The 21520-nt window shown below is 46.4% G+C and overlaps 1 protein-coding gene across 3 annotated transcripts in view; it reads left to right on the forward strand.

Annotated features, from left to right (window-relative positions):
* Positions 1-21520, forward strand: part of SIN3A (SIN3 transcription regulator family member A) — a 36669-nt gene that overhangs the window by 10797 nt on the left and 4352 nt on the right. For 2 of the 3 annotated variants that reach the window (XM_076348497.1, XM_076348496.1), the window contains exons 3-19: positions 531-707; positions 2473-2579; positions 3049-3331; positions 5754-6005; positions 6559-6711; positions 7053-7211; positions 8528-8617; positions 10081-10199; positions 12300-12510; positions 14688-14804; positions 15530-15768; positions 16973-17156; positions 17340-17913; positions 18428-18597; positions 19691-19864; positions 20709-20801; positions 21153-21247. In XM_076348497.1, the coding sequence (XP_076204612.1) occupies positions 531-707; positions 2473-2579; positions 3049-3331; positions 5754-6005; positions 6559-6711; positions 7053-7211; positions 8528-8617; positions 10081-10199; positions 12300-12510; positions 14688-14804; positions 15530-15768; positions 16973-17156; positions 17340-17913; positions 18428-18597; positions 19691-19864; positions 20709-20801; positions 21153-21247 (3197 nt within the window). The remainder of the gene's footprint in view (positions 1-530; positions 708-2472; positions 2580-3048; positions 3332-5753; positions 6006-6558; positions 6712-7052; positions 7212-8527; positions 8618-10080; positions 10200-12299; positions 12511-14687; positions 14805-15529; positions 15769-16972; positions 17157-17339; positions 17914-18427; positions 18598-19690; positions 19865-20708; positions 20802-21152; positions 21248-21520) is intronic. The other variant, XM_076348498.1, reaches the window with a different exon arrangement.

A 21520-nucleotide genomic window follows, 5' to 3' on the forward strand; every position in this document is an offset into this window, starting at 1 on the left:
GTCTGCTGGTGCCAGAGAGCCACAATTTGACTTCCAGTACCCAAACTGAATGGCAAGAGTGTAGAAGCTCATAAAGATTCATTCATTCAGATTATTGCTTGTGACACGTAAGTGTCGTAGAGAAAAGAGAGAACCTTGACTCTGTCAGACTAAAAATCCCGTTTTATGCCCCTTTTGCGGGTCTTTATGTTAGTGCTAGTGACTAGACAGCCAGCGAGTCTGCAGGCCGGAGAGAGCCTGCGTTTGTAACGTGTTTGCAGAGAGGGCTCTCCTATGTTTGGAGTATAGGATGAGAGTTGTCTTGTTTCATTTTTAGGTCTCTCTGGGTCATTGTTGAAGAAAACAAAAGATATATTTTGAGTAAGGTTGTTAGCAGTCATGGTTAAAGGTCAAACCGACTGCGTTCTGCTTCCTTAAAATTTTACTTGTATGCCTGGGTCTGGGGAGACCGATCTTGTTCTCTGCCCGTACAGCGAGCAGAGACGGCCGCGAAGCCGTAGCCGTACGTGACGTCCTCTTTGCCTTGCCAGGTGTCGGCCGTGCCGCAGAGCTCGGGCAGCCATGGGCCAGCCATCGCAGCCGTCCACAGCGGCCACCACCACACCGCGCCGGTGCAGCCTCACGGGAGCCAGGTGGTGCAGAGCCACACTCACCCCACCCCACCAGCCGTGCCTGTGCAGGGGCAGCAGCAGTTCCAGAGGCTCAAGGTAACGCTGAGCATTGCTGCCTTAAGTAAACCAACCTTTTTGGAGGGGATCTGCTGTCGGGCAAGAGGAGCTCAGCTAATAGTTGTTTTATTAAATCGGTGTTTGAAATGAAAGTGTGGTTAAACTGGGTATGGGGATGCGTGAGTAAGCCCCTCCGCTTCTGGGTGAGAGCAAGAGGGATGAAGAGCATCCATATATACCCAAGACGTATGGCACTAGGCGCGGAAAAGATCATCCCACGTTGCCTTTGGAATCCAGTAAACTTCAGGGAAAGCTTTTATAGCAGCCTCGAGGAATGGGGGAAGTTGTTGAAAGTATTTCTTTCAAATTGCTGACCTGACTTGTGGAATTGCTAGGTCTGTGCCTGAAGCCTGGGGCAACCGGGAACCTCTTTCTATTCAGCGTGTAGGGGAGGCATCCCTGCAAAGCCAGCTTTCTTGACAAAGCTTAGGTGCTTCTCCTGTTCGGAGGACTGTTGAATACAGAAAGGGACTTCTCTTTCTGCTGAAACCCTGGTGTTTCAAATACCGTAATAAAAAATGGACTTGCTAGGAAAAGGTTGGGGGCAGGAAGGAAAAGGAAGAAGTATTGCTCAGAGTATTTGTATGAATGGGTTAAATTACCAAAACATTTGGTGCTTTTCTGAACACATGGCATATGTGGGTGGTTGTGTGGGAGTAATTTGGGAGTAAGGAAGGCTCTATTCTTGGATTATGTGCTGTAAAATCCTTAAAAAAAGAGAAAACTCCACCAAAAATAACCCCTTTAAGTAGCTACATTTGGTTCAGCTCTAGCGAGAAGGCACATATATATGAATTGGTGCCTATTTCTTAGTCTCTTCCAAATACGGTGCAAGTCTCTTCCAGTTTCGGTGGAACCCACTGCCTCGTTGGGTGAGAGGCCCTTTCCTTTTGCTGAGTGTAGGACACTTCATTTCTAGAGACCTGAAAACGGTTTCGAAATGTGTGGTTCTTTCTCCCAGTGAAATCCGTGGCAAATCCTCCGCCGATGCAAGACTGGGGCTACACATGACAGTCTGTCTGTCTTTGCTGTCGTTTTAATTTCAGACGAAAGAGAGGTCCTGTGTGTAGCTCTTGCAGGGGATGAGCGTGCGGCCTGGCTGTCAGAGGCGATAGGGACCCAGAGCTCTCGCTTTAGGCTGTGGCTGTTCTTTCAGTACATCTGACAATTGGGTGTTGGTACACAAACGGTTCATAAGCTCCTTGCTGTTTGAGGTGTAAAACAATTTACCGCCCACAGTTGCCATTTTCGAAATCTTTATATGTCGAACTGAAATGTCTGGCTTTTTGGAAAAAGTGCAAGCGTGTACCTGGCAGACATCTACTACACTGAATATGTCATTTCCACTTTCTGCTTATTCTTAGACTTCCATAATAATTTCCACATATGAATGCAGGAAAAATACTCAGTCTAGTTCTGTTTATCCTAGCAGTCACTTCAGTGATGGTAAATTTGGAGTATGGTTTTTTTTTTTCCCCCTGAGTAATTCTGATCTGTGTCACTTTTTTTCCTTTTTGTTTCTTTTTGGTACAGTTTTATCTTGTGAGCCAGGAGTGGGGAGCGAGTATCTCTTATTCAAATGGTGCTGGTAGTACACTAACCAGGCTCATGATCTTTTGCTCCTTAATTCCCTGCCCAGGCTCAGGGCTAACAGCTGTGTTTTCAAATAATGCGTGTTTTGCAGAACAATGGGAGGTGAAATAAAATCTTCTCTGCTAATGTAACTTGTCTGTTCTGTCTCCAGGTGGAGGATGCATTGTCTTATCTTGACCAGGTGAAGCTGCAGTTTGGTAGCCAGCCACAGGTCTACAATGACTTCTTGGACATTATGAAGGAATTTAAATCTCAAAGGTAACAAGCTGCGTTTTGCTTCTTCCTTCCAGGTTGGGAAGAGTGTACGTGGGCGTGGGAGCACAGAGCAGGAGCTAAATTCTGTCCTTCCATACACACCTAGCAGTAGTGTAAAAGCAGTTGTGTGCTTTCTTTTCTGAAAGTTAAATGCGTCCCTTCAGTTATACTAAATCTCTGCTTAGAGTGGGAGTTCACAAGTTCAGCCTTGATAGCTGATTCATCTGGTTGTCTGCCCATTAATAAAGGTCAGACCTGGGACTAGATCTCATAGATATAAAATGCTGCCTGGGCTAATAAAATAATTCTAATGTCATTCAGTAGCGTATTTATAGGAATCAGTTTTGCATTGTTTCATAGGTTAGAGGTGATAAGGTAAAAAATCTAACGGGAAATTCTTGCGTGGAGAACTCGGTGTACCACTGGAAGGGTCTTTAAGGATCGTGACATTTTGATCTTACTCCTTCTTCAGTATTGACACTCCAGGAGTGATCAGCCGCGTATCGCAGCTCTTCAAGGGCCACCCAGACTTGATCATGGGTTTCAACACCTTCTTGCCGCCTGGTTACAAGATTGAGGTGCAGACGAATGATATGGTGAATGTGACAACACCAGGGCAGGTTCACCAGATCCCCACTCACGGCTTGCAGCCCCAGCCGCAGCCCCAGCCGCAGCATCAGTCGCAGCCTTCAGCGCAATCAACCCCAACACCAGCACAGCCAGCGCCGCAGCCGCCACCTGCCAAAATCAGTAAGGTGAGAGACTTTGAATGACGTACGCTGGTAACACAGGGATCCTGCTGCCTCCAGCTGAAACTGGTATGGAGCTAGAGAGTGAAAAAGGAACTTCCACGCTGCTTTTTCATAGTATTTGTGAACCTGCTGCGTGTGTTGTGCTTTCTGCTGCTGGATTAGTTTCTCCTTTTCAGACTTTGAGATGCATCCTAGTTGATTTGACAATAATTGAAATAAGCCACCTTAAGGGTTTGGAAAAGCCTTGCTGCTTTCAGCGGGGAACTGAAAGATGCTCAGAGCATCTGGTGAGATGCACACACGTTATTCAGGGAGTGATCCAGCAGCCCCAGGAAAAAGGTCCCTGAAATGCATTTGACTTTGCAAGAAGGGCTTCCTAGTTAAAGCACCGGGCATGTGTTGAACTGCCTGCTTTTGTGTATATCATCTCAGAATAACTGAAGTCCCAAGAAATACCTCATAAACAGAGGCTGTGGTAAAGATGTTGCTCTTGGTGTGAAAGTGTGCGTGTGTGGTTTCAAATGCTTGGGGCAATTAAGCCTTTAGAAGAGCTTGATTAGTTATTTGGTAGATTTTGCATTGCTTGAAGTCTTGTTTTCAGATTGGACTTTTTTTTGTGAAAGACTCAAGTTCAGCCATCAGCTGGATGGGTGCAGGAGTTCCTGGCAAAATCTAAACTGCAAGAGTTAGGCGAGATGACCGCGGTGTTTCCTTTAGGTATCGGTTTGTGTGCCTGAAACTGAGACCTTTCAATAACAAAGGGAATTTGACTCTCTGCTTTAGATATAATCCAGATGCTACTGTCCAACAGATGTATTTTATGTGATTGAAAACAGAATAGAATAATATAAGAGGCATTCAGGGAGCTTAGTCTAGATAAAATATTACATATTTCAGCCTCAAAATGTGGGAAGATTTGAGAGCCTTAGGGAGGGAAAGAATCCCCAAAGTTTCAAGGGTTAATCTCTAAACTGTACAATTAGCTAACAATTGGCTGGAAAAGAGGAAAAAAAAAAAAAGGAATATGCAGTTAGAAAGCAGCAGGATTTAAAATGTGGCAATAAGATGATCTCTAGGCAAACATTGGTGGGACTTGCAACCTCCTTGTTCAGAAATGGCAAAGAAAAACGTGCTAAAAGATTTGCAAAGCTGAAAACTGCAAAGCTAAGGCATTCCGGAATTAACTTACCTGTGCTAGATTTCAAGGCTTTTCTCCGAAGAAGTAGTACGTGCTCTCGGTGGAGAGGTAGCCGTCTCTTTCTCATCACTGTGGGCTAAGTGGTTTTCTCCCCGTGTCATCATCCTGCAAAGAGTTGAACTATTTTTGCTGAAACTTTAAAATGAACCTGAGGGACATGCTAGATATTGAGGTGAGATTTCCTTACCAGACAGGTAAAGTTGTAGGTAAGCAAGGCAGGATCTTGTAATAGGGTGCTTCTGGCCATCCTAAGACAGTTATCTACACTGTCAGTAGTGAAAGCTCTGCGTAGCACACGTTTTGAAGTTTGGAAGGTGGCAGGAATGAGTACTTCCATTTGCATTTAAAATTGCCACCTCAAAACTGCTGCTGAATTTTCCTGTGGCTGTTAGGTGTCTATTAAGAGTATTCAGAATAATTACTCTGAGCCTTATCTGCCTGCTCTTCGTCTCAATATTGAAAGAAATTCCAGTTTTCCCTTGCTGTTGCCTTACTTTATGCATCCCAGAATTCTTCACTAGGGGCAAAATAACTTGCAGTGCTGGAGCAAGCCATGCCTGCGCATTTTGGCTCTGTTAAATTTTTGAGATAGTATGTGTCTTTTGTCAGATTTCAGTCAAAAGCAATTAGCAAGGAAAAACAGCTGTTAATAACAACAGCTTGAATGGTCCGGGTGTTTTGTTTTCCTGATGAATTGTAGTTTCTACTGGCCCACTAAATATTTATCTATTTATTTGCTTTGGATAATAGTTTTCTTCTTCTTAGTCTACCTGTATTTGTGCTTCTGTTAATCTTTAAAACCCAACTCTGACTGTGAAATGGTACTTCTTAATTTTGACTCTTAACAGCAGTTTCTGCTTAAACAGCCACTAGGAAATGTTCAGTTTATGAAAGATATTGTTAAAATTCCCTAGACCTGTGAAGGGAATAATTGTTTAGTAGCACTTTGAAAAGACTAGTCTTTTAAGGAAGCGCAGCAAAAGTCGTCCCGGGCCAGTATATGGGAAGAGGTTGTTTAACTGGATGCGGTAGCAGGAGATTTTATCCCGTTGTGATATTCCAGCTCAGAGGTATCTCTATTGACTCCACGTTGTTCCACCGTTGGCATCAGATAGTTATATGCTGGGTTGTTTCCTCTGGATGGGGTCCATATGCGGAATAAAAATGCCTTTATTCCAAACATAAAAGGCATCTGCTAATTTCTAACGTGGCTTCTTTTCTTCTTAGCCATCACAGTTGCAGGCACATACTCCCGCCAGCCAGCAAACTCCCCCGATTCCACCATACGCATCACCACGCTCGCCACCGGTCCAACCTCATACGCCTGTGACAATCTCTCTGGGAACCACACCATCCCTGCAGAACAATCAGCCCGTTGAGTTTAATCACGCCATCAACTATGTCAACAAGATCAAGAATCGGTTCCAGGGACAGCCAGACATCTACAAAGCCTTCCTGGAGATCCTCCATACATATCAGGTGAGTGTTAACAGTGCAGGCTTGAGTGTATGTGTGGTTATTTCTCTTTCTTTGCCACGGGAGCTGACTGTGCCTGTCCCAGAGTTGCATTTGGGTCTTCTGCTGGATTGGCATCGGCCAGCAAGCTAAGCAGAATTCTTGCAAATTAGATGATTACGTAGCAGCATGAAATAATAGATTTCAGTCCATCGTCTTTATTTGCAAGTGTCTGAAATGCCTTTTTAAAAATCATATTTGGCGTTGTTCTGTGAGTGTGGCTCAGGAGGAGACAACATGGCAGGAGTACTATGTTAAAAGTAAAGAAACTCCTTCCTTGATCAGTGTCCAGGCCCAGCTGGGCATTTAGTATGTATTTATAGTGTATATGTAAGTATATGTATTTAATATATATATATAAAAGAATCATACTACTAAAATAGTATCATTCTTTACGTAGGATGTGGAGACCTTTGCTGTTTCATTCTTTGTATCGCTGAGGGTTTGGGGTTTCTCTCTGTCACTTAGATAGTTCGTGCGTCCTTTCTTCTGACGCTTCTCCTCTTTCCTATGACAGAAGGAGCAGCGTAATGCCAAGGAGGCAGGAGGTAACTACACGCCGGCTTTGACGGAGCAGGAGGTGTACGCGCAGGTGGCTCGCCTCTTCAAGAACCAGGAGGATCTGCTCTCGGAGTTCGGGCAGTTCCTGCCTGATGCCAACAGCTCTGTGGTGAGTCTTCTGGGAGATAGACTGGAACTGAAATACCTAGTGGAAAACTGTCCTGTATGTAGCCAGAGTTCAGAAAAATGTGCTTTTGCTGTTTGTTTCTTGGGTTTTTTTTGGAGTGATCTTTTACTGAGCGTGGGAATGGGGTCAGGGTGATAGACGGTGTTTTCTGGCCATAACTTGTCTTTTAAATACAATCCCTTTGCCTAAAAGGGTTGTTCTAAGACTGCAATAGCTGCGATAAAATACATTGGTCATCTAGAGCTAGGAGGAGCAGGCATATTTTTTTGCCTGGATGCGTGGAACTCAGCTCTAATGGTCTTATGGGTTTGTCTCTAAATAAGCTGTTAAGTAAGACAACTGCAGAGAAAGTGGAATCGGTAAGAAATGATCACGGTGGCACAGTGAAGAAGCCACAGCTCAACAACAAACAGCAAAGACCCAACCAGAATGGCTGTCAGATCCGACGGCACTCGGGAACTGGAGCAACCCCTCCGGTGAAGGTAAGAGCGTGTGCTGCTCGTTCAGCAGCCCTGTTTTTCCCAGGAGGCTGTGGCAGAGCGGGAGGCATTGTACGAGTCTGTGCAATTTTTTTTTTTGTGGCGCAGGCTGCAGCTTGAGAAAACAGAACTTAATGTGTTTCTGAGCGCAAGGCTTTGTCTCTGATTTTCACAAACTGATGGCGTTATCTGTACCTGAGGGTGGTAATAGTTACTTTACTGGCTTGGGAAAAATAGGGCTTTCCCCACTTTATTAGGATGCTGCAGAACGCGTGGGAGTAGTTTTATTGGTTAATAAAGCGGTGTTTGGTGATGAGGGGGAGATGTGGGGTGCGGAGGCAAAAGTCTCAGTAAAGCCACAATATAAGTTTGTCTAAATTTGTAGCGATGTTTCTAAGGCATGTGGGAAGATAAGCTGAGGGAAAGAGAAAGGTGTGCCCGAAAGCTTTATTGTAGTAGAACTTGGAGCAGATGCAGTGGAATTGTGTTTGCTCATCTTTCCTATGGTAAACCTTATAATACAATGATGAACGATTATTCTCTTTGCAGAGTTTGCCCTTTTCAAATTACGTACGTTTTGAGAGAGCAAGGCTTTGTAGTGTAATAAAAATGGTCTCGTGGCCAGGTGGTTTAGTGTTTGTGCATTAGGGGCAAGTTCGCCTGCTTTATTTGAAGGTGGTGTATTTTGCTTTGTGATGAAAAGCATTAGCACACGTAATTGTATCATTTAAATCCAGTGATTTACTTCCCCTTCTGCCCTTTCTCCTCCTCTTCAAATAAAAGGCAGCAAAATAAAACAAATTTTGGAGGCAGCTTTTGGCCTTTCCGAGGATGTGGAGTGCAGTGCTGGTGTGGGGTAAATAAAGGATCTTGCAGTGGAATGCAAGAGAGAACAAGGAATACACTAATTTTAGGGGGATGTAAGACTTAAAGAACTGGGTGAGTGATAGGAAAAAAAAACAGATTTATTTCGGTAATTCTGCAAACTAGTTAGAAAAATGAGATACGCCACAACCAGTGACTTTCAATCAACTAGTTACAGAAAAGGATGTAACAGTGTATTAAAAATACTTGGAGTTTTATGCTACTGATTAACCTTTAGTAGATTAACTTGTGACACACACTTTCATGCAAGTTTCCTTCCAAAAAAACCACCTTTCTTTTATTTGAAAGCAAATGGTGGGGTCAGGAAGCTGAAACCCTTGTGTGATAGATAATCAAAATATGGCAACTTGCTCTGCTGAACAGCCCTCTTTTCTTTTTTTTTTTTTTTTTTTTTTTCCCCCCCCCCCTCTTGCCTTTCTGTTTTTTGTTAACAGAAGAAACCGAAGCTGCTTGGTTTAAAAGACCAGTCTTTGGCAGAAGCCAGCAAACACGGTGTGGGGACAGAATCTCTCTTCTTTGAGAAGGTGAGAAGCAAGATTCAGAGAAAGCTGTCTCGCGTCATTGATTTATGTTCTTAGCATGTATACATCCGGATTTTTATCACAGCGAAGTGTGTGATATATATACCACCCTGATAACATTTGTCAGCTTGACTTCAGATGTATTGTGCAACCTCTAAGTCAGATCCGTTGAATTTTTTTAAAAGGCTGGTGATCTTTTTTGCGTGGATATTTGTGTCTTTTCCCCAAAGGTCATTCTCCAGCTTTTCACCCGCTACTGATGCAGTTTATTTGCAGGAACGGGATTTTTTTCCTGTAACGCACACTCCAAATTTTTTTTCACCTTCATGAAATCCCCGTACAGCCGATGATGTGCGTGGCGTGTCTTGCTGTGTTGGCACAGCTTGCTGTACCCATCCGTGACCAGCTGCCTGCAGTGTGGGAGCTCAGTTTACAAAGCAGCTGATTCACGTCGATGTTGGGGTTTTGGGGTTTTTTTTTTCCTCCCCCGAGAGATGAATCTAATTAATTGCACAGTTGTTACCTGTTGCTGGTTTACCCCACAGAACAAGTGAAGGATATGTGGGATGTTTCCAAGCGGTACCTTGGTGTCTTCCCTAAGATGTCCATACATTTCCTTATGGCTCAGAGGGGAGTATACAGTGAACGTAAATAAGCCTTTTAAGTAATATTCATGTGTCGCTGAAAGTCTTGGTTGCTCCCCGATGATGCGATGCATTTTGCAGCGTGCTGTAGACCAGCTAGTGGTGACTGGGAACCAGTCTATTGCTCGGAGGATGTGTAGGTGTTAACAATAGTAAACCGAGAAATCCCTGCTGTAGAATTATAACTGTAATGGCGAATATCTGACTGATGATAGATCTCCGTCTGATGCATAGATGCTAACTGTTCTTGTGGGAAAGGTAATGGTGTTGGGATGAATCGTTTGGTTTCCTCGTACCGTGAAGATAAGGGTTACAGAAGCTGGCTTATCTGTGATAACCCAAGCTGTAACACGGGCAGAGGCTGGAGCAGTATTACCCAGGGCACAGGTCTCTTACCCCTGCTCCCTCCTTGCAGTATTCTCTGGTGTTTAAAGGCAGCCCGGGTGAGTTTGTGGTGCTGCAGTTATGACTGACGTTGTCCACGATTCCAGCATTTCGTAATCCAGCTGTTAGGGGGTTCTTTGAGGGATTTCATTCTTCACTTGCAACTCCTTTCTTCAGAGTAAGGCACCGGGTGCTGATGTTGCAGGGCATAGCCAGCACGGAGATGGCTCACGTCGGTATCTGTTTGTCTGGCCCTGTGTACGGGGCAAGTTACCCTCTGTTCAGCTCGCTTAAAGATTTACGTTCTCATTCCATGTGTAATATCCGTGCATCGGTGGGAAGCACAGTGTTGAATCCAGGTCTCCTGGACAGCAATAATGTACACAGCTTGATCTCACCCTGACAGCAACTGTTTTCCTCTTTTCTTCTCTCTATAAGGTCCGCAAAGCTCTGCGTAGCACAGAAGCATACGAAAACTTCCTTCGCTGCCTGGTTATTTTCAACCAGGAGGTGATCTCCCGGGCTGAGCTCGTGCAGCTCGTTTCTCCATTCCTGGGGTAAGTGGAGGCCGTTTCCTTACGTGAGGTGAGAAGTTTAATCCACTTGGTCTGTTTCTGTTGCAAAGCCAGGAAAGAAACGCTAGCCTTTGTGGTCGTTCAGGGGAATGCATCTCGTGTGGTTGCGTGGCACGGAGGAGGAGGAACGCCGCTCTGGGAGCCGGGCGGTGGTTTCTTGGGCCACAAAGTACATCTGAGATGGAGTCCCCCTGCGCTGCCCACTTCCTCCGCTGTTGGTTGGCTCGACTTTTATCTGGATAGCCTGCCACAGCTTAATTGTCTGTCCGCTAAATGATTGCACGGGTTGCTTCTGTGGCAGTGCATTCTCTGATCTCCTATTCCCTCCAGCTCGGCCTGAGTGTCAGGGGTGTACGTGGTGAGGTGCCATGTGCTGCTCCATGGGCAGGAAGATACTGGTAGTTCTTGGAAGCCCTTCAGTGGCTAATACTGTGCAGGTGCCATGTGCTTTAGGCTTTCAGACTTTTCCTTTATTGGAGCAGGACAATAAGTGCCCTGCTTCAGTTTTCCTTCCAACTTCATGCTCTTCTGCACTGCCCTTTCCTATTCCTTATCCGAGAGGAGGTGAGAGAGGGATTCCCAGCTATGTCTTGGCAGGCAGGCAGCATTCAAGAGCAGTGCTGGTACTGCTTGCTGTGTTTCTTCCTTTTTCAGAAGAGCAAACAGAATTATTTAGCAGTGTGTTATTGCAGTCTCTCGCTCTGGAATCATGGATTATTTCACTCAAGAAAAGATTGGCTGTCTAATTACATAGGAAATGTCCTCTAAAAAAGTGCTGATACAAACTCACTAAAATTTCAAAAGAGCAAAAAGCAGACGAATTCTGTCCTGTAGCCAAAAATGATAAGGAGTACTATAGTTTAAATAGAAATTCTGACTTCCATAATTGCCAGTAGTGTACAGAACAACTCTGTATTAATCAGCTAAAACCAACCGATATCCTCTCGTCAACTTTGGGCAGCAAGATTAATGTTCCTTCTTCCTGCGAATTGAGTTCCCGGTTCCGAGGGAGAAGGCAATAGCAACATAAATTGGGTTCAGGACCCCTTTACACTAGCTGCTGTGCAAAGAAACTGCCCCAAGGAGCTTCCACTCCTGTAGCTCCACTGGAATTAGTCGGGCATCAGCGGGATGCTACCTTTAGCTAGGAAAGGTGAAGTATTCGACCAAAAAATTCGGGATTTCTCTCATCTGCCACCTGTGCTCCTAGCTATAAGGGTGAATGTCTGTATTGGGAAAGGTATAATACAGCTTTCTTATTCTGGAGTTGGACGTTATCTTCTGTCGTGTAATGAAAAAGCAATAAATGAGCAGTGATTCAATTAGCCTCAATAACAGGTTCAATTCCTCGTATTGCTGGAGCTTTGCATGAGGCGAAAGGAGTTGAACAGATGCACTGTTTTAGACTAATAAATTCTTCGGAAAACTTTTTTCTCTGCAAGCAGGCGAACTTGGGCCTTGCAGGCAAAGGCTTCTTCACAGTTTGTGCTGGTCTGCCTAGTCCGGGGAGGCAGCACTGGTTGAAACGATTGCTCAGCACTGAAACCTTTTGCCCTGTAGTTGCAGAATCGCTTTTCAGTTTCTTCTTGCTGTTTTCGGAAAGGAAAGGTCTGTTTTAAGGTTAAGAACGTTGGCAAACAACTAGGGATCTGGCCTGAGTTCGCTACCAGGGTAGTCTGGGGGACCTAGATGTGACCCTGCTACGGGTGCTGCCCCTGCAGTGAAAGCTTTGGCTGCTGTTCCTTACTTGTCTCGCGGGGACTGTCCCCACAAGGCATGTGGAGGATGCATCGGTGGTTCTCTGCGTATCCTTGGCAATGTGGGGGATAATACTAAAGCACCTTAGTTGCACCGAGAGAGCAATCCACCACCTGATCAACAAACAGGTACTCGCTTCCCGTTGGATCAGGCTCTGTGGAAGTGGGATTGAGCAGAGAGGGTCCTTTCTCACCAGACTGATAATTCAGCGGGTCTTCTTGGACACAGTCTGTCTGTAGCACTCAATTCTAGCCTCAGCATCACAGCCTAGCGGTGTTTGATTTCTACTTAGCTAGTTTCTCACTTCAGTCTTTTTATTTTTAGGAAATTCCCAGAATTGTTCACTTGGTTTAAAAACTTTCTGGGGTATAAAGAGTCTGTTCACATGGAGACATATCCGAAGGAACGGGCTACCGAGGGGATTGCCATGGAGATAGACTATGCCTCCTGTAAAAGACTGGGCTCCAGCTACCGAGCCTTACCCAAGAGCTACCAGCAACCCAAGTGCACGGGGCGGACTCCGCTGTGTAAAGAGGTAAGGTGCTCTTGGATGGGCATTGCGTGACAGGGGAAGGCTATTCCCAGCCTTCTCGGAGGGATAGAGCAAGGACGAGTGGAACAGAAGAACAAGATGGGGAACTTTATTTTGTATCCCTGCGCTATGCTGAGAAGGTTGCCGGGGATGTCGGGGCACGTCTGCTCTCGTGCAGCAGAGTTGTGCTGCTGCCTGCACCCCAGAACTGGCGCTGGGCATGGAGCTGGGGCCAGGCAGCTGCCTGTTGTGGTGGATCTGGTTAGCACGCTGATCCAGCACTGAGCCATGCTGCTCCTGCACCCAGGCGTGTGCAGGCATACCATCCTGGCTCGGGATCATCGTGGTACGTGTCGAAGCCCGAGGTGAGCACACCCTGAGGTGTTCCTAGTGGCAAGTGAGCACTTGGCACTCCTGCAAACACCTGGATTGCGTCCAGAAGCTATTGCACAGGGCGAGGCGTCAGTCTAGGAATGGGTTATGCTGGCAGCTGGCTGGGAGATGTGATACCCACGTGGTTTTGATGGCTGGCGTCAGCTCTTCTCCAGTGGTGCTTGTGAAAGGGTTGCATGAAGCATTGGGGAGCAGCTGGAAAGAAACCCCCACCAAATAGTTGTGATGTTTAACTACTTAAATAAAATGCAGGGGCGTTAGATATGTATAATGTTTTACGTAGTCTAACGTGTGAAAAGAACATTAAGATGTCAAACTTAAAAACTCTGAGTAGGAAATGGCAGAACTAGTTTTCTGCACGGTCTTAATGTGATTTCAGGGATCTCTTATAAGGTGATACGTAATTTGGGATTATTGCTACCTTTTTACCCAAATTCCCACTTAGTCTGCTTTCAGAGTTGTCTCTAGCCCAACCTTAAAAGAAAATTACATTTTCTGTAGACAGATTCTCCCACATACCCCTCACGTGCTTCTTTCTTTCTTTCTACCTGAAATGCTAAGAAGACCTCTTGTCTTCAGAAATGGTGCGTTGCTTTGGGAAATCGGCTCCCTACAGGGAACCAGCCTTCTTGGTCAAGAGTCAAAGCTGGTCTCCCAACAGAGTCCTGCAGGATCAGATGTACTCACTGAGTCCTTTAATGTGTTGTAATGACCTTTTGATCAAAGTGGGAATGGTACTGGCTGATCCTGTTCCTTCACTGGTGTTGAAGGTAATGTTTTGGAGGTGAGTGAGCAGGACTCTTGCTGAAGGCCAGATAATAAACGTGCCGCTTAAGAGTGTTCACCGGAGGAGAGGAGAGGCCCAGAAATCCCTTCCCTGGGTGACCGCAGTCAGCGGTGGCACCCGCAGCAAATAGCGAGGAGATTGCCGTTTGGGAACACTGTGGGTTTTGTGCCCTTACACTCCTTGAGAGATGAGGAGGATGAATGTGGGTGACCAAGTCACGCAGCCAGCAGTGGTGATAGGTGTTCAGCTGAAGTGGTGGCAAGATAGTGAAAACAACCTGGGCAAGAGACAATTGTTAGTTTTTTAATCTAAGTCCTGACATGTCTTTCAAAAGTGTCTTGTGTGATGCAGTTACAAACTTTTCTTCCTGTGAGAATCTAATGACTCAGTTGTTCAGGCTTCGGGTTTATGAAAACTGGGCCTGACTTCCAAGACTGCCTGCCAAAATCCTTGTTTCTTTGCCTTGGGCCTCTTTGAGTTGGTTTGTTGGGGGTTTTTTGGGTGGGTTTTTTTTTTTTGGAATGTTCTGTTCCTGTTTTGGAGGTGGTGAAAGCTGCAGGTGCTCAGCTGCTTTGCCAGGAAAGGTGTTGCTGGGGTATGGATTTATATTCCCAATTAGCCTTATTTGGAGGTAGAAACCACGTACTGTCTAACAGTCACGTCTGACGTGATGACCACCCAGTGTTGCCGATGGTGAATCACACACATGATGAACCAGCTGGTTGCAGCTGACTAATCCAAAGTAACGGATTTCACCTTTCTTTTTCTCTTCCCTTGCAAGTTGCGTCTCACAGCTCCAGCTAATGAATTTTTCAGACCGCCTGGATGTTTCGGTTCTGGCTGTTTGGGGTTGCCCCCTGAATGCTGGGCTTTGGAAGGGGCACGCAATTTTTGCAGCTGGGGAATTATATCCTTCCATCAGAAGACTGGGCTCAGCCGGACGAGTGTGACCCCCTCAAAGACTGACTGTGACTCTTGTCTCCCCCTGTCTCCCTCAAAGGTTTTGAATGACACCTGGGTCTCCTTCCCGTCCTGGTCCGAAGACTCCACGTTCGTGAGCTCCAAGAAGACACAATACGAAGAGCACATCTACAGGTGCGAGGATGAGCGTTTCGAGGTAAATTGTTTTTCCTTGATTCATGTCTCGGAAAGCTTGGGGTTCTGTGAACAGTTAACGATCTTGATATAATTATAACTTTAATACTACTGCTTAGAATCTGTTTTTATTGTGTGTCTGTCACCTGGGGTTTTTTTGCATAAAAGCTTGTGTTCTCGCAATGCAAGAAGCAGTGGCTGCATAACCACCTCGCTCCAAGCTACCACCCCTGCCCATCACTTTTTGGGCAGAGCTCTTCGTTCACACCGCTCCAGATGAAATTGTTCAATGGCCAGCGTATAATCGATGCATCTTTTCTGTTCTTGCTGCCCACGTAGCGCACGGGAACATGCATTCCCCTGTAATAATCTGAAAAGCGATACGTTCAGGATGTTAAATGATTGACATCTTGACTTGAAATGGAAGTTAGCTTGGCAATTACCTGAATACGCTCAGATTCAGCACGTCCTTTTGTAGAGTAACTGTCAATTGTGTTCTATTCCCAGGTGGAAAATGTAATTTCCTAACAGTATCGTTCTGGTAGCCTTTAAATTCTTACGCAGTATTACCTAGGTAGCAGATAAAATATAATTGGATTATTTTAGAGCAGCCGAACATGGAAACCATTGCTTGAGATCATCTTGTTAAACATGCACGGCTTCTTGTTTCATGTCACTTAAATGTTAGCCTCTGTGAAGTATCATGTTTTATCTATTCAATGATGGCTAATGCACTGTTCGCTTCAGCTGGATGTTGTCTTGGAGACCAACCTGGCAACGATCCGCGTCCTTGAGGCAATCCAAAAGAAACTCTCGCGCTTGTCTGCTGAGGAGCAGGCCAAATTCCGGCTGGACAACACTCTGGGTGGCACTTCGGAGGTGATCCACCGCAAGGCTCTCCAGAGGATATATGCTGACAAAGCAGCCGACATCATCGATGGACTTCGGAAGAACCCATCCGTGGCTGTTCCCATTGTACTGAAAAGGTACTGACCGCTCTAGCGCCCTGCCCCGGGGGCTCTACCGAAGGATAGCGCACCATACGTGATCCAGATTTATGTAAAAGTAGCTAATTTCTGCCCCTAAAGGGTGTGACCTCCACAAGGCTGTAATTTAAGAAGTGCATTTTATGTTCTGGTCAGTTGCTGTATTTCATAATAATCTCCTAGAAAGAGGGAATTACCCTTCTGAAACAAAAACCTTAGCAGCTCAGCTGGAGAGGTGTAGAGCTTTTGTTGTCTCCTCTTTAAACCTTATTTCTTCTCTGGTGTCAGCATCGTGTGCAAGATGAGGAAACTATTGCGTGGATTGATCCGGGGCTAAATTTGATCCCTTTCCAAATCCCGTGGCTGTACGTGACCGTGGGCTCAGATTGTGGAGGCTGTGTCACTCTCAGATTCCCAGTCCGGTTTCTGTTGTCAACCTCCCCGTCCTCAGTCAAGAAGAGGGAGCGGATGCTGCAGCTCCTTGGGGAAGCTCGAGGAGATGTGTAAGGAGGAGATAGTCTTCTCCAGACACTTCCCATCTCTGTGGGACTGTCACTCCTGTGTCTCAGGGCTCCGAGAGCTGAGGTAACAGCCTTACCCAAGATACCTCCAAGGTCACAGCTTCCCCACCCGGCTGCAAGGACGCTCTTCCTGTGAGCTGGGTCTTGAGCTGCATCGGGTGCTTTTCTTGAGATACTGAGTTGAGGTTCAGGAGTCCATTCCCAGGAAGCTCAGGTTGCTGCAAGGCACTAACTTTGTTAATCATCCAAACTAAGCTACTCCTTTTCAGCAGCTGGAGCTACACGACTTCCTGGGGATTTCTGAGAGAGCTGGGCCAGCTCTTGTGGCTCTCCCGTCCCTTCAGCCCCTCTCCCTGCTGCGGATGGTGGGGCTGGAGGGACGCTAAACCCTCTAGCTGTCCTGGCATGCCGCGGGGGGAAGCACAAAGCCTTCAAGCTACTTTGTTCCTGAGCCTGTGTTACTTAGATGGGAGAGAAGTCCAGAGGGGTCTATTCAGAAGAGTGTGTGCAGGGTGCTCCTCCTGCAAAGCTCCGTTCTGTGGGACGGCTTTCATTTATGCCCATTTCATAAGGAGTTCGGCTCTTCTCAACACTGGCCAGGAACCACGGGCCTAGGTTTTCCTTATGTGCTCATACTGGGACCTTTTATGTCTCTTAGCTCACCCTTGTTTTCTTGATCCAAGGTTAAAGATGAAAGAGGAAGAGTGGCGAGAAGCCCAGAGGGGATTTAATAAAGTCTGGCGGGAGCAGAATGAGAAGTATTACCTGAAATCCTTGGACCACCAGGGCATCAACTTCAAGCAGAATGATACCAAGGTCCTGAGGTCAAAGAGTCTCCTCAATGAGATTGAAAGCATCTATGATGAGGTAAGACGGTCACCAATAGTTTCCTTCCCTCAAGCTTATGTAGTTTGCAAGTGCAGTTTCAGTTCCTGTTCCTCACCGCTCGATGAGAGGGGAAGTCTGTGCCACTGGCAGAGCTTTCTGAAAGGCTCTTGGGTGGAGAGGGGTGTTTGGGACTAATTTTTGTGCTGTGTTTCTCATTTCTAGAGGCAAGAGCAGGCTTCAGAAGACAATGCTGGAGTCCCCACAGGCCCACACCTATCGCTAGCCTATGAAGACAAGCAGATCCTGGAAGACGCTGCCTCTCTCATCATCCACCACGTGAAGCGGCAGACGGGAATCCAGAAAGAGGACAAGTACAAAATCAAGCAGATCATGTATCACTTCATTCCAGACCTGCTGTTTGCTCAGCGAGGTGAACTCTCGGATGTGGAAGAGGAGGAAGAAGAGGAAATGGATGTGGACGAAGCTACTGGGGCTGCAAAAAAGCACAACGGTGTTGGGGGCAGTCCTCCCAAAACCAAGCTGATGTTCAACAACACGACAGCCCAGAAGCTGCGGGGCATGGATGAGGTCTACAATCTCTTCTACGTGAACAGCAACTGGTACATATTCATGCGGCTGCATCAGATCCTGTGCTTGCGGCTGCTGAGGATCTGCACCCAGGCCGAGCGGCAGATCGAAGAGGAGACGCGGGAAAGGGAGTGGGAGAGGGAAGTGCTGGGCATAAAGCGAGACAAGAGCGACAGTCCTGCCATCCAGCTGCGACTGAAGGAGCCTAGTGAGTGACTTCTGGTGGGAGGCTGGGGAAGAAATGCTTCTGTTCGTAGTGTGTTGGCAGGGCTTACTTGGTGTCTTCAGGTATGTTACAGCGGTGACCCTTTAAAACAGGAGGATCTCTCTTTTACTATCACTGGGCAGCACTGAATTGAGGGAGGAGATGAGGAGGTGTGGGGTACGTGGGACTCAAATAGCAGAATGGTAATATGGAGCAGTTATTTCATAAGAGCTTTCATTTTACACTTGCATATCTAAAGTATCCTTGAGTTCCCTAACTAAAAGCTTTTTAAAAAGTTTTTCAGAAATAAAGACCTCATGGAGGAGGCCAGAGCTAGAAAGCAAGAGATTACGAAAGTACCCGTGGCCTTAAAAGGACTCATTTAAGTGTTTGTAAAAGACAAACTTAAGTCTATTCCAGTAACTCTTCAGCTTGACCGGGTAGTCTGAGGACCAAAACTCAAAGCAACCCTTCCTGGGGGTGGTGCGTTCATCTCACACGTTCTCTCTTGTTGCAGTGGACATCGATGTTGAGGATTATTACCCAGCCTTCCTGGACATGGTGCGCAATCTCCTGGATGGGAACATGGACTCGTCGCAGTACGAGGACTCCTTGCGCGAAATGTTCACCATTCACGCCTACATCGCCTTTACCATGGACAAGCTGATCCAGAGCATTGTTCGACAGGTGACTGCCAGCAAAGGCTGGAGGGTGGATGGTCCAGGGTAGAGAAAGTAGCCGGGTTGTTTGCTGCAGTGAGAGCCCAGGCCCACAGTGGAGGGGGAGTGTTGTATGCCTAACCAGGGAATTTCAGAGTTAAGCAGGTAAATTCTGGGTGTTTTTAACCCAGCTCTAACGCTGATGTAAAGAGACGTGATACAAGGTAATTTCTGATGTAGTTAAATTATTGAGAATATCCTCTCTCTGCGTATAGAGTTCTCGCTTTGTTTTCCAGAAGCTTTAGGATGTAAGTGTTCAACTTCAAAGCGTCTCCAGAGCTAATCTTGCTTTGACTTTGAAAAAAGAATGAAATGGCATTTAAATAATTCCTTTCCTTTTCACCAGTGTTGTAGGAGCAGTGCATGCCTTTTCTAAAAAGCTTTCTCTCTTTTATCTGGCTGTTTGAGTAGCTCATTCTGGCTGTTAAACTCTAGTCCTTTTATTGGGCTGGTAGGAAGAATGCGTGACCAAGGGAAAAATTCTTCATGTGCCTTTTTGTAGCGTAAAGAACAAAAACAGACACAAGGGGCTGGAAGTGGAATGGCTTGAAAGGCCTTTCCTCTTTCAGAAGGGTAGAGCTGCTTTTCAGAAGCCCTGTACTTCAGTCCAGAGATTACCTGAATTCAAAAGACAGTCGAGTGACTTTCGATTTTTAAACTCGTACAGAATAAGGACTTGGTACTAAATCTCCCACCCCTCTCCTCAGACACCGCAGCAGCGCCTTGCTGTGGATATACCATGTCACGGTGCTCTAGCCCTTCCTCGCCTGCTGCTGATCAGGATGCTCCTGGCCCGTAGGTTTTCTCTGAGTAGCTGTACTTTGCCGCCTGCTAATTTTTTTAAAGATACTGTGTTTTTTTACATAGCCACAGAGATCATCTGCAAGTGGAAGAAGCTACTAAAAATGTAGCCTTAAACTCATGCTTTTTCAGCCTTTTTTTTTTTTTTTTTTGCTTGGGCTTAAACCCACGGTTACATCTTTGTTTCTTTCTGTTCTGTGCCGATGGGCATGTAGCAGACTCCCTGATGAACGCCTTCCCCACGTGCTTCCTTTTTGCAGCTCCAGCACATAGTGAGCGATGAGATCTGCGTGCAGGTAACAGACCTCTACCTGTCGGAGAACAACAACGGAGCAACAGGAGGTCTTCTCGCTTCCCAGTCTTCTCGTACTCTTCTGGAGGTCGCGTACCAGCGCAAAGCCGAGCAGCTTATGTCAGAGGAGAACTGTTTCAAGGTAAAGCCGGGCTGTGAACCGCGGTGTAAAAGCAGCAAGCAGTGAGGGGGATGCCTTTTAAGAAGGGAGAGGCACCAGTCCTTTAAAAAAGGAGCCTTGTTTAGGCACCCAAAAGCCCTGAGGACTTTCTGTAGCTCTGAAAGTTGAAAGGAAAATTTTGGTGGCGTGTCCCCAGCTTTGGCATGTAGGTTAATGCTTCTGTAAAGGCCCCTCGGAAACGAGGTTTCAAGGAGAAATATATTTCCTGGAACAGCAATGAATATCCCTTGTGCTTCACAACGTCTTTGGGTTGTATCATGTTGACTGCTTTGCTGTCACCGGTTTTAATTTGTTAGCTCAAACTCTCCCATTTCTCTTGTGTCTCAACCTTTGTCGACTGTGGGGAGATCTGCTAATACTGACTGGGCATTAAGTCACTGCTGACTGCATACGTTGCTACATAAACCTGGTGCGCTGTGCTAATCAAATCCATACTTCCTTTGCCTAAGATGCAGGAAGTGGTCAGGCCCTTTCTGAGCGAGTAAAGTACTTTGGATAAAAGCCTGTGTGTATAGTCTCTCTTCCCTTGCCCTCAAACTTACTTTGGGGGGCTCAAGAAGGACCTGCACCACTCAAAAGCAACAACAACAAGAAAGATTTTCAAAAAACTTTACAATTTTTCTGTTCCTCAGAGATTGTGCAACTTGGCTAGTGTTTCCCTTTGCTGTCAGGCATGTGGGAAGCACAGTTTTTCCCTTAAAACTATGCCAACTTGCTTTGTTCTCCCTTTGCCCCAGTGAGAAGTGGAGGTTGCTTTTTCTGTTTGAAACCTCTTACTGAAGTCCCTTCTGCCTTTTCTTTATAGCTGATGTTCATTCAGAGCAGAGGTCAAGTTCAGTTAACCATTGAACTGCTGGACACGGAAGAGGAGAACTCTGATGACCCTGTAGAAGCAGAGGTAAGAGCAGCTTGTCCAGAGAGCTGGCTGTGATGGTCAAGGGTGCACTGGACGAGGGTGTCCGGTTGCCTGTTGTTGTGGTCCATTAGCACAAGATAAAGAAACATCAAGGACGCGCCGTAAAGCTTTCAGTGATGTGAGTAGGCAAATCCTTCCTGGTTTGTTTTGTATTAGAAAACCCTCAGAACCGTATAGAGAAACGTTGTGCCTGCCTTTTTGGGGATAAAATGGACGAAGCCTTCAAAAGCGACCTTGTGTTCATCCGTATAACTTGCAGCTTAGCCTCCTTAACCATCCCATGCTGTTTGGTGGGAAGGCAGTGGCTGATCTGTGCTCTGTGCTCGCTTCCAGCGCTGGTCAGACTACGTGGAGCGGTACGTCAACTCCGATTCTACCTCCCCTGAGCTCCGGGAGCACCTGGCCCAGAAACCGGTCTTCCTGCCGAGGTGAGTGGCCAGGCTGTGCTGTGAACCCTACCCGATGGGCCGTATCTGGCCGTAGAGGGCAAGAGCGACTGCGCTCCATCACAGTGCTGGGCGGTCAGTCTCGCCTGTATTTTAATGCTATGACAGAAACCATTACCCTGGCAGCGTGGTGTAGAGGTACCGTGCTGCTGTTCATCCTAAAAGCCTGTGGGTCAACCCCAGGCTCCAGCTCTCCAGTGACTGAGAGATGGCATGGTCCACGGGCGGCAGAGAGGGCGAGGGCTGGTGACTCGC

Source organism: Aptenodytes patagonicus, chromosome 10 (genome assembly GCF_965638725.1).
Source record: "Aptenodytes patagonicus chromosome 10, bAptPat1.pri.cur, whole genome shotgun sequence".
NCBI lineage: Eukaryota > Metazoa > Chordata > Aves > Sphenisciformes > Spheniscidae > Aptenodytes > Aptenodytes patagonicus.